General features: G+C 36.6%; 5 protein-coding genes across 5 annotated transcripts; 2 read left to right on the forward strand and 3 right to left on the reverse strand.

Annotated features, from left to right (window-relative positions):
- Positions 1-3,106: 3,106 nt before the first annotated feature.
- LOC122321934 (high mobility group protein D-like) lies at positions 3,107-3,759 on the reverse strand. Its single transcript, XM_043213052.2, has one exon. It carries the CDS (start codon positions 3,736-3,738, stop codon positions 3,238-3,240), a length of 501 nt encoding a protein of 166 aa, XP_043068987.2. The 5' UTR covers positions 3,739-3,759; the 3' UTR covers positions 3,107-3,237.
- A 272-nt stretch (positions 3,760-4,031) lies between these two features.
- On the forward strand, positions 4,032-5,494 carry LOC138925637 (uncharacterized). Its single transcript, XM_070276497.1, has 2 exons — positions 4,032-4,407; positions 5,328-5,494. The coding sequence occupies exons 1-2, from the start codon at positions 4,032-4,034 to the stop codon at positions 5,492-5,494; spliced, it is 543 nt and encodes a 180-aa protein (XP_070132598.1).
- Positions 5,495-7,819: 2,325 nt separating this feature from the next.
- LOC122321930 (high mobility group protein D-like) lies at positions 7,820-8,475 on the reverse strand. The gene has a single exon (XM_043213048.2). The coding sequence runs from the start codon at positions 8,449-8,451 to the stop codon at positions 7,951-7,953; it is 501 nt and encodes a 166-aa protein (XP_043068983.2). The 5' UTR covers positions 8,452-8,475; the 3' UTR covers positions 7,820-7,950.
- A 268-nt stretch (positions 8,476-8,743) lies between these two features.
- Positions 8,744-10,212, forward strand: LOC138925638 (uncharacterized). Its single transcript, XM_070276498.1, has 2 exons — positions 8,744-9,119; positions 10,046-10,212. The coding sequence occupies exons 1-2, from the start codon at positions 8,744-8,746 to the stop codon at positions 10,210-10,212; spliced, it is 543 nt and encodes a 180-aa protein (XP_070132599.1).
- Positions 10,213-13,339: 3,127 nt separating this feature from the next.
- LOC122321942 (high mobility group protein D-like) lies at positions 13,340-13,846 on the reverse strand. Its single transcript, XM_043213064.2, has one exon. The coding sequence runs from the start codon at positions 13,805-13,807 to the stop codon at positions 13,499-13,501; it is 309 nt and encodes a 102-aa protein (XP_043068999.1). The 5' UTR covers positions 13,808-13,846; the 3' UTR covers positions 13,340-13,498.
- Positions 13,847-15,473: the final 1,627 nt, after the last annotated feature.

The following is a 15,473-nucleotide window of genomic DNA, read 5'->3' on the forward strand; positions in this document are numbered from 1 at the left end:
ACAGTGTGTGGTCTATTTTGGAGTCCAGGGCATGTGCTAAACGCCACATAAGCTTGGAGGCGCTGAAGCAATCATTGCTCCGAGAATGGGATCGATTATCGGAAGAAGACCTGCGGCCCAATGCGCTAAATTTCCAGAAACGTTTAGGGCTCTGCATCGCAGCACAAGGAAGCCACTTCGAAACCGGCTGAATATATGTTAACACAATACCTATTTAATAGTTGTGCATCTGCATTTTTTCTCAAATACAGTCCCTTCAAAAGTTATGATCAAAAATGTTTGTCCGGGTTATTTATTGTCACCCTGTATGTTTACATTAAATATATAATATGCATATATACAATATTACAAAAAATATTGTATCTATATCATAAAAAATTAAAGCTGGACATGTAAAAAATTTAAAGAATATAAAATGTGTATTTCTATTCAATATCTACTCTATGATCTTTAACAATAATATAAATACCTCATAGATTTTGGGATAACTTCTCCTTTATCAGTAGGAAACCGTTTATCAGTAAGAAAATTATGATTGAACATGTCAAGTTCGTGAAGGAGACGTGACGTGATTTTTGCGGACGAATCCAAGTTTAACCTTTTCGGATTTGATAACAGGCAATATGTTTGGCGGCGTGCGAATGCTCGAACCTAAAAACCTTAAAGCTATGGTCAAGCACGGAGTCGGACATATTATGGTTTGGGCCTGTATGGCTACGTCTGGAGTCGGAAACTTGGTTTCCATTGACGGAGCTATGGATGCTATGGTGAGCCTCACCATTTAAAAAAAAATCTAGCCCGAAGCGCAGAAATCTTGCGTATGCTTAGGACTTAGGTTTTATCAAGACAAGCACACTGCTGGCAATGTGTAGCTTTGGTGGGTCTTAAACTTTCCACATGTAATAAAAACACCAGCACAGTCTCCAGACCTCAACGTTTTTGAGAACTAGTGGGTGATTTTGGACGAATCGATCCGTAAAAAGAAAATAACGAGCAAAAATGAGCTGAAAACTGTCTTACTGGAGGAGTAAAGGAAAATTCCTGTTGAAACCACAACAAAATTTGTGAAATCTAGGGGAAACCGTTTACAGGCAGTAAAAAAACAAAAGAGTGGCCCGACCAAATATTAGATTAAACAAGAAAGGAAAGCTAACTTCGGGCGGAGCCGAAGTTTACATACCCTTGCAGTTAAAACCGGATATATATCGCAAACATCGGATATAGTTGGCTGATCCTTATGATTACATCATAATAAAACTAATTAACTAAAATAAAAAATCTAAAAAAAGTTCCAAACTTCTATCTTCAAAAATACGAAAGTTGATATATTTACCAAGTACCATTTCCGATCGTTCAGCTATATGGCAGCTATAGGATATACTCGGCCGATCCTAATGAAATTTGGTAGGTTGGATCAACTGTTCTTGTGGGCTTTTTATTCTTCTAACGAGTAGTGATGATATTTCGGTTCAATATTTTTAAAGGATATTTCGGTGTTTTTGAGTATTACTACCGCCCGTCGTCTTGTCTTGGCGCTAATATCGTTTAATTTGAACGCTAACACTAATGGAATGTGTATAAATTTGCATTAAACTGATAACTAACCAAATAACTATAGACTCAAATAATTATACACAAAAAGTGCGTCATATTCATTAAATGAAGCATTTCCTTACTTCTTATTAAATCAAAAAAGGTTTATGCTATCGTATTGTAAATAAATTCAAAAACGAAACTGCGTTAATAGTTTTTATGATTCGGCACAATCCAACCTACGTGTATTTCACGAAACACAAAAAATGCTAGATTAAAATTGTTTAATATAAAACTTTAGAAAAGAACATATACATAAAGACACATCACATTAAACAAATATTGAATTAAACACTTAAATTTTACATACCTCCACTAATATTTTCCATTTTACTTAGTTTTAAAATGTTAAGTAGAGCTTTGGCAATCTTACTTTTAAATGTGCTATTATTTAGCGCGCCAAAAACCACAACTAGCATTCATGCAAAATCCGAAATCACTAACTCAAAAAAACCAAAATTATAGCATTTCCGATCAATCAGTTGTATGGCAGCCATAGCATATAGTCAGCCGATCCCAGTTCCGACTTATATATATACTGCGTGCAAAGGAAGGAACGGTGTGTGCAAAGTTTCAAGTCGATAGCTTTGAAACGCCAACAACCATCGAGCAAAGGGAATTAGTCCTAAAACATTTTAAGGTCGGAAAAACGCAGCACGCTATAGCCGAAATGATTTTCTTAAGCCTCAGCACGGTGCAATATATAATTCAAAGATTCGGCCCTACCGACCACTGTTTTAGTCCGACTTCATCCAGTGCTGTAAAGCCAAAGTTTTTCAACATATATGTAAATGTTCAAAATAAATTGTAACCTTAACTGTGAGCAAAAAAATTACTTATTTTTGTTGCAAGCACATACCAGATTGTTATTTGAAACCACTCTAAACAAAACCACCTGGGGTGTAAGTTGAATAAACTGCCATGCTGCATAACAAACATTTTTTAAAATGTTTATAAATTTTTAATAATTAATAGTGAAAAATCAAGGATTAAGCCACAATTCAAAGAAAAATTGAATGCTTAATAATAGGGTTTCAAATAATTAGAACTTTAAAATCGAAAAAAAAGGGCATCACTGCAAATTAAACTCAGCTTTAAAACTCTGAAGCGATTTGGCCTACTGTATAAGAGGCCTGTTATTTCACTTGTGTTTCATAAAAATCTACATTTTACCAATTAAGTCCACGAAATGTTTTAGTTTATTAATTAATAAATTAATAATTTTAATTGCATTTTAATTACAAATTCAACACTTATGTATCAACCGAACTTTTCACGTAAAAGTGCGATTTCATTACTGATTTTAGACAAAACACTAGCAAGATCGTCGGTGTTTTTGAAATAACTCAGAACAGGCATGTGTGGAATCCTAAAGTGAAATTGAAACGAAATTAAGTTGAAGTGTTTTGTGTGGCACAACTGATCGTTCCTTTTTCCTTGTTTTTGTTTTCTTTTTTTTAAGCTTTTATTGAATGGAAATATATTTTCGCTTACAACATTGGGAAAACATTGATTGTATTTTACATTGTATATTTGCTTGAAGCTTTTTGATGTTAGTGTTTTTTGTGAGGATACTGTGCGTGTCACTGAAGATGGTGGTGCTACGCCTACTCGTTCGTTTACTTCTTAATTGTTACATTATCCCTATCTGCGTGAGACTTGTTCTTTCTGCTTTTTAATGACGCTTATTTTCGAACGTCTAGTGCGCATCTGCTGACCATCAGTGCTGCCACCATTGGCCTTGTACTCCCTCATGGCGCAAACGTAGTCCTCCTTGGCCTTGGCAGCCTTGGCCTCCCACTCCGACTTGTCCGTCATTGAACGCCATAATTCACCTGCCTTCCTAGTCACCTCGGTTACTTTGATCCCGGGGTTATCTTCTTTTATGGACTCACGGATACTGCTGAGCCACAGCATGTAGGAGGAAAGTGGGCGTTTCGGTCTTTCGGCCATTTCAGTTCGTTTTTTTTTGTTAAATATTTCGAGCTTCTCATGTGAGTTTGAAGTTAGTACTGATTTTCCCAAGAATACTTTTCTCAGTCGTTTGACAATTAAAGAATATAGTCTACTGATTTCAGTTCTATTTCCTGAAACACGAAATTTACGGCACCGTTGCTTACAAATATTAAATGAGAGTTCCCCCATACCCGCTATTCAGACTTTACGATAGTCTATAATACTGGGTGACAATAAATAACCCGGACAAACTTTGAAACAATCTATTATAAATGTGTTATTATGCAGCCCTTAAATAAATGCATTTATCGATAGCTTGTACTTTTCTGAAAAAAATATAATTACATTTTTATGATTCCCATCAATTTGATATTTGTTTCGAGATGTCTAACAATCGTTGTGCAATTTTAAAACTGTTTCAACAAGGAAATCACCAATGCGACATTGTTCGTTTGCTGGGCATACCAAAAAAAAACGATTTAATGAACTTGGCCACGTTTATGACCGCCCCGTCGCGGATCGTGAAAAAGCTTATCACTCGGAATTGCAGCGTCTCGGTCAGAAAAATAGCCCGTGAAATCGGAGTGAATCGAGAAAGTGTTCGGTTGATTGCAAAAAATGAACCTAATCTCAGGTCCTACAAGCTCCAAAAAGTGCATCTTCTTACGGATGACAATAAGCGCGTGAGACTCCAAAGATGCCGTCAGCTAAAGCGTCGCGCCGCAGGTCAAAAATGGGAGCGTATTCTCTTCACGGACGAGAAGATATTCACCATCCAACAGGCGCACAATCACCAAAATGACGGAAGCTGGTCGGCTGAAGCTCCAGGTACCTCTGCAATAATCGAGCGCCGTCAATGTGAGCAGTCTTTATGGTTATGGTAATGGTTTGGGGAGGAATATGCGCCACCGGCAAAACACCCCTTGTTTTCATCGATCAAGGGGTCAAATTCAATCAGGAGTGTAACCGGGACATTTTGAAAACTGTTGTGCTTCCTTGGGCCCAGCAGCACTTCGGTGATACGGAGTAGACGTTTCAACAGGATTCAGCGCCAGCCCATAGAGCCAAATTGACTCAGGACTGGTGCAAAGCCAATTTTCCGGACTTTATCGCATCCAGTGAATGACCACCATACTCGCCAGATCTTAATCCGATGGACTACAGTGTGTGGTCTATTTTGGAGTCCAGGGCATGTGCTAAACGCCACATAAGTTTGGAGGCGCTGAAGCAATCATTGCTCCGAGAATGGGATCGATTATCGGAAGAAGACCTGCGGCCCAATGCGCTAAATTTCCAGAAACGTTTAGGGCTCTGCATCGCAGCACAAGGAAGCCACTTCGAAACCGGCTGAATATATGTTAACACAATACCTATTTAATAGTTGTGCATCTGCATTTTTTCTCAAATACAGTCCCTTCAAAAGTTATGATCAAAAATGTTTGTCCGGGTTATTTATTGTCACCCTGTATGTTTACATTAAATATATAATATGCATATATACAATATTACAAAAAATATTGTATCTATATCATAAAAAATTAAAGCTGGACATGTAAAAAATTTAAAGAATATAAAATGTGTATTTCTATTCAATATCTACTCTATGATCTTTAACAATAATATAAATACCTCATAGATTTTGGGATAACTTCTCCTTTATCAGTAGGAAACCGTTTATCAGTAAGAAAATTATGATTGAACATGTCAAGTTCGTGAAGGAGACGTGACGTGATTTTTGCGGACGAATCCAAGTTTAACCTTTTCGGATTTGATAACAGGCAATATGTTTGGCGGCGTGCGAATGCTCGAACCTAAAAACCTTAAAGCTATGGTCAAGCACGGAGTCGGACATATTATGGTTTGGGCCTGTATGGCTACGTCTGGAGTCGGAAACTTGGTTTCCATTGACGGAGCTATGGATGCTATGGTGAGCCTCACCATTTAAAAAAAAATCTAGCCCGAAGCGCAGAAATCTTGCGTATGCTTAGGACTTAGGTTTTATCAAGACAAGCACACTGCTGGCAATGTGTAGCTTTGGTGGGTCTTAAACTTTCCACATGTAATAAAAACACCAGCACAGTCTCCAGACCTCAACGTTTTTGAGAACTAGTGGGTGATTTTGGACGAATCGATCCGTAAAAAGAAATAACGAGCAAAAATGAGCTGAAAACTGTCTTACTGGAGGAGTAAAGGAAAATTCCTGTTGAAACCACAACAAAATTTGTGAAATCTAGGGGAAACCGTTTACAGGCAGTAAAAAAACAAAAGAGTGGCCCGACCAAATATTAGATTAAACAAGAAAGGAAAGCTAACTTCGGGCGGAGCCGAAGTTTACATACCCTTGCAGTTAAAACCGGATATATATCGCAAACATCGGATATAGTTGGCTGATCCTTATGATTACATCATAATAAAACTAATTAACTAAAATAAAAAATCTAAAAAAAGTTCCAAACTTCTATCTTCAAAAATACGAAAGTTGATATATTTACCAAGTACCATTTCCGATCGTTCAGCTATATGGCAGCTATAGGATATACTCGGCCGATCCTAATGAAATTTGGTAGGTTGGATCAACTGTTCTTGTGGGCTTTTTATTCTTCTAACGAGTAGTGATGATATTTCGGTTCAATATTTTTAAAGGATATTTCGGTGTTTTTGAGTATTACTACCGCCCGTCGTCTTGTCTTGGCGCTAATATCGTTTAATTTGAACGCTAACACTAATGGAATGTGTATAAATTTGCATTAAACTGATAACTAACCAAATAACTATAGACTCAAATAATTATACACAAAAAGTGCGTCATATTCATTAAATGAAGCATTTCCTTACTTCTTATTAAATCAAAAAGGTACGATAGCATATATCGTATTGTAAATAAATTCAAAAACGAAACTGCGTTAATAGTTTTTATGATTCGGCACAATCCAACCTACGTGTATTTCACGAAACACAAAAAATGCTAGATTAAAATTGTTTAATATAAAACTTTAGAAAAGAACATATACATAAAGACACATCACATTAAACAAATATTGAATTAAACACTTAAATTTTACATACCTCCACTAATATTTTCCATTTTACTTAGTTTTAAAATGTTAAGTAGAGCTTTGGCAATCTTACTTTTAAATGTGCTATTATTTAGCGCGCCAAAAACCACAACTAGCATTCATGCAAAATCCGAAATCACTAACTCAAAAAAACCAAAATTATAGCATTTCCGATCAATCAGTTGTATGGCAGCCATAGCATATAGTCAGCCGATCCCAGTTCCGACTTATATATATACTGCGTGCAAAGGAAGGAACGGTGTGTGCAAAGTTTCAAGTCGATAGCTTTGAAACGCCAACAACCATCGAGCAAAGGGAATTAGTCCTAAAACATTTTAAGGTCGGAAAAACGCAGCACGCTATAGCCGAAATGATTTTCTTAAGCCTCAGCACGGTGCAATATATAATTCAAAGATTCGGCCCTACCGACCACTGTTTTAGTCCGACTTCATCCAGTGCTGTAAAGCCAAAGTTTTTCAACATATATGTAAATGTTCAAAATAAATTGTAACCTTAACTGTGAGCAAAAAAATTACTTATTTTTGTTGCAAGCACATACCAGATTGTTATTTGAAACCACTCTAAACAAAACCACCTGGGGTGTAAGTTGAATAAACTGCCATGCTGCATAACAAACATTTTTTAAAATGTTTATAAATTTTTAATAATTAATAGTGAAAAATCAAGGATTAAGCCACAATTCAAAGAAAAATTGAATGCTTAATAATAGGGTTTCAAATAATTAGAACTTTAAAATCGAAAAAAAAAGGGCATCACTGCAAATTAAACTCAGCTTTAAAACTCTGAAGCGATTTGGCCTACTGTATAAGAGGCCTGTTATTTCACTTGTGTTTCATAAAAATCTACATTTTACCAATTAAGTCCACGAAATTTTTTAGTGTATTAATTAACAAATTAATAATTTTAATTGCAGTTTAATTACAAATTCAACACTTATGTATCAACCGAACTTTTCACGTAAAAGTGCGATTTCATTACTGATTTTAGACAAAACACTAGCAAGATCGTCGGTGTTTTTGAAATAACTCAGAACAGGCATGTGTGGAATCCTAATGTGAAATTGAAACGAAATTAAGTTGAAGTGTTTTGTGTGGCACAACTGATCGTTCCTTTTTCCTTTTTTTTGTTTTCTTTTTTTTAAGCTTTTATTGAATGGAAATATATTATCGCTTACAACATTGGGAAAACATTGATTGTATTTTACATTGTATATTTGCTTGAAGCTTTTTGATGTTAGTGTTTTTTGTGAGGATACTGTGCGTGTCACTGAAGATGGTGGTGCTACGCCTACTCGTTCGTTTACTTCTTAATTGTTACATTATCCCTATCTGCGTGAGACTTGTTCTTTCTGCTTTTTAATGACGCTTATTTTCGAACGTCTAGTGCGCATCTGCTGACCATCAGTGCTGCCACCATTGGCCTTGTACTCCCTCATGGCGCAAACGTAGTCCTCCTTGGCCTTGGCAGCCTTGGCCTCCCACTCCGACTTGTCCGTCATTGAACGCCATAATTCACCTGCCTTCCTAGTCACCTCGGTTACTTTGATCCCGGGGTTATCTTCTTTTATGGACTCACGGATACTGCTGAGCCACAGCATGTAGGAGGAAAGTGGGCGTTTCGGTCTTTCGGCCATTTCAGTTCGTTTTTTTTTGTTAAATATTTCGAGCTTCTCATGTGAGTTTGAAGTTAGTACTGATTTTCCCAAGAATACTTTTCTCAGTCGTTTGACAATTAAAGAATATAGTCTACTGATTTCAGTTCTATTTCCTGAAACACGAAATTTACGGCACCGTTGCTTACAAATATTAAATGAGAGTTCCCCCATACCCGCTATTCAGACTTTACGATAGTCTATAATACTGGGTGACAATAAATAACCCGGACAAACTTTGAAACAATCTATTATAAATGTGTTATTATGCAGCCCTTAAATAAATGCATTTATCGATAGCTTGTACTTTTCTGAAAAAAATATAATTACATTTTTATGATTCCCATCAATTTGATATTTGTTTCGAGATGTCTAACAATCGTTGTGCAATTTTAAAACTGTTTCAACAAGGAAATCACCAATGCGACATTGTTCGTTTGCTGGGCATACCAAAAAAAACGATTTAATGAACTTGGCCACGTTTATGACCGCCCCGTCGCGGATCGTGAAAAAGCTTATCACTCGGAATTGCAGCGTCTCGGTCAGAAAAATAGCCCGTGAAATCGGAGTGAATCGAGAAAGTGTTCGGTTGATTGCAAAAAATGAACCTAATCTCAGGCCCTACAAGCTCCAAAAAGTGCATCTTCTTACGGATGACAATAAGCGCGTGAGACTCCAAAGATGCCGTCAGCTAAAGCGTCGCGCCGCAGGTCAAAAATGGGAGCGTATTCTCTTCACGGACGAGAAGATATTCACCATCCAACAGGCGCACAATCACCAAAATGACGGAAGCTGGTCGGCTGAAGCTCCAGGTACCTCTGCAATAATCGAGCGCCGTCAATGTGAGCAGTCTTTATGGTTATGGTAATGGTTTGGGGAGGAATATGCGCCACCGGCAAAACACCCCTTGTTTTCATCGATCAAGGGGTCAAATTCAATCAGGAGTGTAACCGGGACATTTTGAAAACTGTTGTGCTTCCTTGGGCCCAGCAGCACTTCGGTGATACGGAGTAGACGTTTCAACAGGATTCAGCGCCAGCCCATAGAGCCAAATTGACTCAGGACTGGTGCAAAGCCAATTTTCCTTTATCGGACTTTATCGCATCCAGTGAATGACCACCATACTCGCCAGATCTTAATCCGATGGACTACAGTGTGTGGTCTATTTTGGAGTCCAGGGCATGTGCTAAACGCCACATAAGTTTGGAGGCGCTGAAGCAATCATTGCTCCGAGAATGGGATCGATTATCGGAAGAAGACCTGCGGCCCAATGCGCTAAATTTCCAGAAACGTTTAGGGCTCTGCATCGCAGCACAAGGAAGCCACTTCGAAACCGGCTGAATATATGTTAACACAATACCTATTTAATAGTTGTGCATCTGCATTTTTTCTCAAATACAGTCCCTTCAAAAGTTATGATCAAAAATGTTTGTCCGGGTTATTTATTGTCACCCTGTATGTTTACATTAAATATATAATATGCATATATACAATATTACAAAAAATATTGTATCTATATCATAAAAAATTAAAGCTGGACATGTAAAAAATTTAAAGAATATAAAATGTGTATTTCTATTCAATATCTACTCTATGATCTTTAACAATAATATAAATACCTCATAGATTTTGGGATAACTTCTCCTTTATCAGTAGGAAACCGTTTATCAGTAAGAAAATTATGATTGAACATGTCAAGTTCGTGAAGGAGACGTGACGTGATTTTTGCGGACGAATCCAAGTTTAACCTTTTCGGATTTGATAACAGGCAATATGTTTGGCGGCGTGCGAATGCTCGAACCTAAAAACCTTAAAGCTATGGTCAAGCACGGAGTCGGACATATTATGGTTTGGGCCTGTATGGCTACGTCTGGAGTCGGAAACTTGGTTTCCATTGACGGAGCTATGGATGCTATGGTGAGCCTCACCATTTAAAAAAAAATCTAGCCCGAAGCGCAGAAATCTTGCGTATGCTTAGGACTTAGGTTTTATCAAGACAAGCACACTGCTGGCAATGTGTAGCTTTGGTGGGTCTTAAACTTTCCACATGTAATAAAAACACCAGCACAGTCTCCAGACCTCAACGTTTTTGAGAACTAGTGGGTGATTTTGGACGAATCGATCCGTAAAAAGAAAATAACGAGCAAAAATGAGCTGAAAACTGTCTTACTGGAGGAGTAAAGGAAAATTCCTGTTGAAACCACAACAAAATTTGTGAAATCTAGGGGAAACCGTTTACAGGCAGTAAAAAAACAAAAGAGTGGCCCGACCAAATATTAGATTAAAAAAGGACACATTTTCTAATAGCTTTAAGTGTTTGCACGAAATAAGCAATGACGATTTGAAATTGTATTATGTTCTTGCACGAAAAAAGCTTCGAGCTACTTTACTATATATGGCAAACTCGAAAAGACGCTAATAAGGGAAGGGTAAGGTATTAAATTTTTTTTTTTTTCATTTTTTTTTTATTTTTTAAATTGAATGCATAATATCTGAAGAATATTGTGTCAAAATTTCAAGTCAAATTAAGCAAAATTGACGAAGTTATTAGTTATTGACGAAGTTGCTTGCAAACGTTTTACACTGGATTTTTTTGTGTTTAAAACTTTAAAGCGTTTTTCCCACAACTCACGTTTTCAAAGTCGGTGCCCCTCATAACTTCAAAACTACTGCACCGATCCTTTTGAAATTTTAAACACCATTTCTGTACATATTTTACGAGGTAACGCTGTCGAGTTTTTTTTTTTTTTTTGTTCATAATTTTGATTTTGCAATGACAAATTAACCGATTTTTTCCCAAAATTTCACTTCAAAGTATTCGAAAAAATTAAAAAATTGCAATTTTCAAAAAACCTTTACAGCGTTGGGGCGAACTATTATCTAACGAATGAATTTTCATTTTTTGATTACAAACGATCCAGCACCGAGTTATGAGGGGCACCGCAATTCAACTTTTTTTGGCGACACGTCCGGACAATTGCTACCATTGCCATATTTTTTAAATATTTTTTTGTAAAAATTTTATTAAACATTCTTCTAATGTCATACTTTAATATAGCGTTGGTTGAATAAATAAATTTTAACTGTGTCGTCAGGAAAAAAATCACAAAAACATGGCTTTTTTCGCATGATTTGACCTTACCCTCCCCATAAGGTATAGCTTCATTTTTCCCCCCAAACTATGCGCCTCGAAAATACAAAGTAGGAATATATGTACATACATGTACATATTATTAACCAATAAACTCATACTAACTAAGAAAACATTTAAGAAATAATAAGATATAATAATATGATCTATTTCCGTTTTTCTTTAAAATCATTGTTAAGGCACTTAAAACCTTTAATTATAAACTAAAAACGAAACGTATTTGATAAAACATAAAACTAAACAAAAAACCATAAAAATAAAATGTAGACAATTCATGAGCTGTCAAATAAAGTATATCTTTGCAAAATAAACCCAACAAAATTTTAAGGAACCAAACTGAACAAAAATACATTAATTATAAAAATCGGTTGTTTTTTATGTTATTCCATTTTTACATACCGTCGTAAAAGATGGATTTGAATTCTTTGAATTCGTTCACGCCCTATGGGACTGTGCAAGCTTGCTCCGCCATAAGGCTTATGCGCTAGCGGGCTTTTGATGTCTTTTTATAACAAAATAACTGCCCAATTCAATTAGGATTTTTTTTTTTTTTTTTTTTATTACTACTCACAATTACTACGCTTTTTTTTGTGGGGCCATTGTTTGGCAAGTAGTGTGGGCGCATGGACTTAATGAAGCATTTCCTTACTTCTTATTAAATCAAAAAAGGTTTTGTCTCTACATAAAGACACATCACATTAAACAAATATTGAATTAAACACTTAAATTTTACATACCTCCACTAATATTTTCCATTTTACTTAGTTTTAAAATGTTAAGTAGAGCTTTGGCAATCTTACTTTTAAATGTGCTATTATTTAGCGCGCCAAAAACCACAACTAGCATTCATGCAAAATCCGAAATCACTAACTCAAAAAAACCAAAATTATAGCATTTCCGATCAATCAGTTGTATGGCAGCCATAGCATATAGTCAGCCGATCCCAGTTCCGACTTATATATATACTGCGTGCAAAGGAAGGAACGGTGTGTGCAAAGTTTCAAGTCGATAGCTTTGAAACGCCAACAACCATCGAGCAAAGGGAATTAGTCCTAAAACATTTTAAGGTCGGAAAAACGCAGCACGCTATAGCCGAAATGATTTTCTTAAGCCTCAGCACGGTGCAATATATAATTCAAAGATTCGGCCCTACCGACCACTGTTTTAGTCCGACTTCATCCAGTGCTGTAAAGCCAAAGTTTTTCAACATATATGTAAATGTTCAAAATATATTGTAACCTTAACTGTGAGCAAAAAAATTACTTATTTTTGTTGCAAGCACATACCAGATTGTTATTTGAAACCACTTTAAATAAAACCACCTGGGGTGTAAGTTGAATAAACTGCCATGCTGCATAACAAACATTTTTTAAAATGTTTATAAATTTTTAATAATTAATGGTGAAAAATCAAGGATTAAGCCACAATTCAAAGAAAAATTGAATGCTTAATAATAGGGTTTCAAATAATTAGAACTTTAAAATCGAAAAAAAAGGGCATCACTGCAAATTAAACTCAGCTTTAAAACTCTGAAGCGATTTGGCCTACTGTATAAGAGGCCTGTTATTTCACTTGTGTTTCATAAAAATCTACATTTTACCAATGAAGTCCACGAAATGTTTTAGTTTATTAATTAATAAATTAATAATTTTAATTGCAGTTTAATTACAAATTCAACACTTATGTATCAACCGAACTTTTCACGTAAAAGTGCGATTTCATTACTGATTTTAGACAAAACACTAGCAAGATCGTCGGTGTTTTTGAAATAACTCAGAACAGGCATGTGTGGAATCCTAAAGTGAAATTGAAACGAAATTAAGTTGAAGTGTTTTGTGTGGCACAACTGATCGTTCCTTTTTCCTTTTTTTTGTTTTCTTTTTTTAAGCTTTTATTGAATGGAAATATATTATCGCTTACAACATTGGGAAAACATTGATTGTATTTTACATTGTATATTTGCTTGAAGCTTTTTGATGTTAGTGTTTTTTGTGATGATACTGTGCGTGTCACTGAAGATGGTGGAGCTACGCCTACTCGTTCGTTTACTTCTTAATTGTTACATTATCCCTATCTGCGTGAGACTTGTTCTTTCTGCTTTTTAATGACGCTTATTTTCGAACGTCTAGTGCGCATCTGCTGACCATCAGTGCTGCCACCATTGGCCTTGTACTCCCTCATGGCGCAAACGTAGTCCTCCTTGGCCTTGGCAGCCTTGGCCTCCCACTCCGACTTGTCCGTCATTGAACGCCATAATTCACCTGCCTTCCTAGTCACCTCGGTTACTTTGATCCCGGGGTTATCTTCTTTTATGGACTCACGGATACTGCTGAGCCACAGCATGTAGGAGGAAAGTGGGCGTTTCGGTCTTTCGGCCATTTCAGTTCGTTTTTTTTTTGTTAAATATTTTGAGCTTCTCATGTGAGTTTGAAGTTAGTACTGATTTTCCCAAGAATACTTTTCTCAGTCGTTTGACAATTAAAGAATATAGTCTACTGATTTCAGTTCTATTTCCTGAAACACGAAATTTACGGCACCGTTGCTTACAAATATTAAATGAGAGTTCCCCCATACCCGCTATTCAGACTTTACGATAGTCTATAATACTGGGTGACAATAAATAACCCGGACAAACTTTGAAACAATCTATTATAAATGTGTTATTATGCAGCCCTTAAATAAATGCATTTATCGATAGCTTGTACTTTTCTGAAAAAAATATAATTACATTTTTATGATTCCCATCAATTTGATATTTGTTTCGAATTGCACAACAATCGTTGTGCAATTTTAAAACTGTTTCAACAAGGAAATCACCAATGCGACATTGTTCGTTTGCTGGGCATACCAAAAAAAACGATTTAATGAACTTGGCCACGTTTATGACCGTCCCCGTCGCGGATCGTGAAAAAGCTTATCACTCGGAATTGCAGAGTCTCGGTCAGAAAAATAGCCCGTGAAATCGGAGTGAATCGAGAAAGTGTTCGGTTGATTGCAAAAAATGAACCTAATCTCAGGCCCTACAAGCTCCAAAAAGTGCATCTTCTTACGGATGACAATAAGCGCGTGAGACTCCAAAGATGCCGTCAGCTAAAGCGTCGCGCCGCAGGTCAAAAATGGGAGCGTATTCTCTTCACGGACGAGAAGATATTCACCATCCAACAGGCGCACAATCACCAAAATGACGGAAGCTGGTCGGCTGAAGCTCCAGGTACCTCTGCAATAATCGAGCGCCGTCAATGTGAGCAGTCTTTATGGTTATGGTAATGGTTTGGGGAGGAATATGCGCCACCGGCAAAACACCCCTTGTTTTCATCGATCAAGGGGTCAAAATCAATCAGGAGTGTAACCGGGACATTTTGAAAACTGTTGTGCTTCCTTGGGCCCAGCAGCACTTCGGTGATACGGAGTAGACGTTTCAACAGGATTCAGCGCCAGCCCATAGAGCCAAATTGACTCAGGACTGGTGCAAAGCCAATTTTCCGGACTTTATCGCATCCAGTGAATGACCACCATACTCGCCAGATCTTAATCCGATGGACTACAGTGTGTGGTCTATTTTGGAGTCCAGGGCATGTGCTAAACGCCACATAAGTTTGGAGGCGCTGAAGCAATCATTGCTCCGAGAATGGGATCGATTATCGGAAGAAGACCTGCGGCCCAATGCGCTAAATTTCCAGAAACGTTTAGGGCTCTGCATCGCAGCACAAGGAAGCCACTTAGAAACCGGCTGAATATATGTTAACACAATACCTATTTAATAGTTGTGCATCTGCATTTTTTCTCAAATACAGTCCCTTTAAAAGTTATGATCAAAAATGTTTGTCCGGGTTATTTATTGTCACCCTGTATGTTTACATTAAATATATAATATGCATATATACAATATTACAAAAAATATTGTATCTATATCATAAAAAATTAAAGCTGGACATGTAAAAAATTTAAGGAATATAAAATGTGTATTTCTATTCAATATCTACTCTATGATCTTTAACAATAATATAAATACCTCATAGATTTTGGGATAACTTCTCCTTTATCA

The sequence above is a fragment of the Drosophila bipectinata genome, chromosome XR (assembly GCF_030179905.1).
Source record: "Drosophila bipectinata strain 14024-0381.07 chromosome XR, DbipHiC1v2, whole genome shotgun sequence".
Classification (NCBI taxonomy): Eukaryota; Metazoa; Arthropoda; class Insecta; order Diptera; family Drosophilidae; genus Drosophila; species Drosophila bipectinata.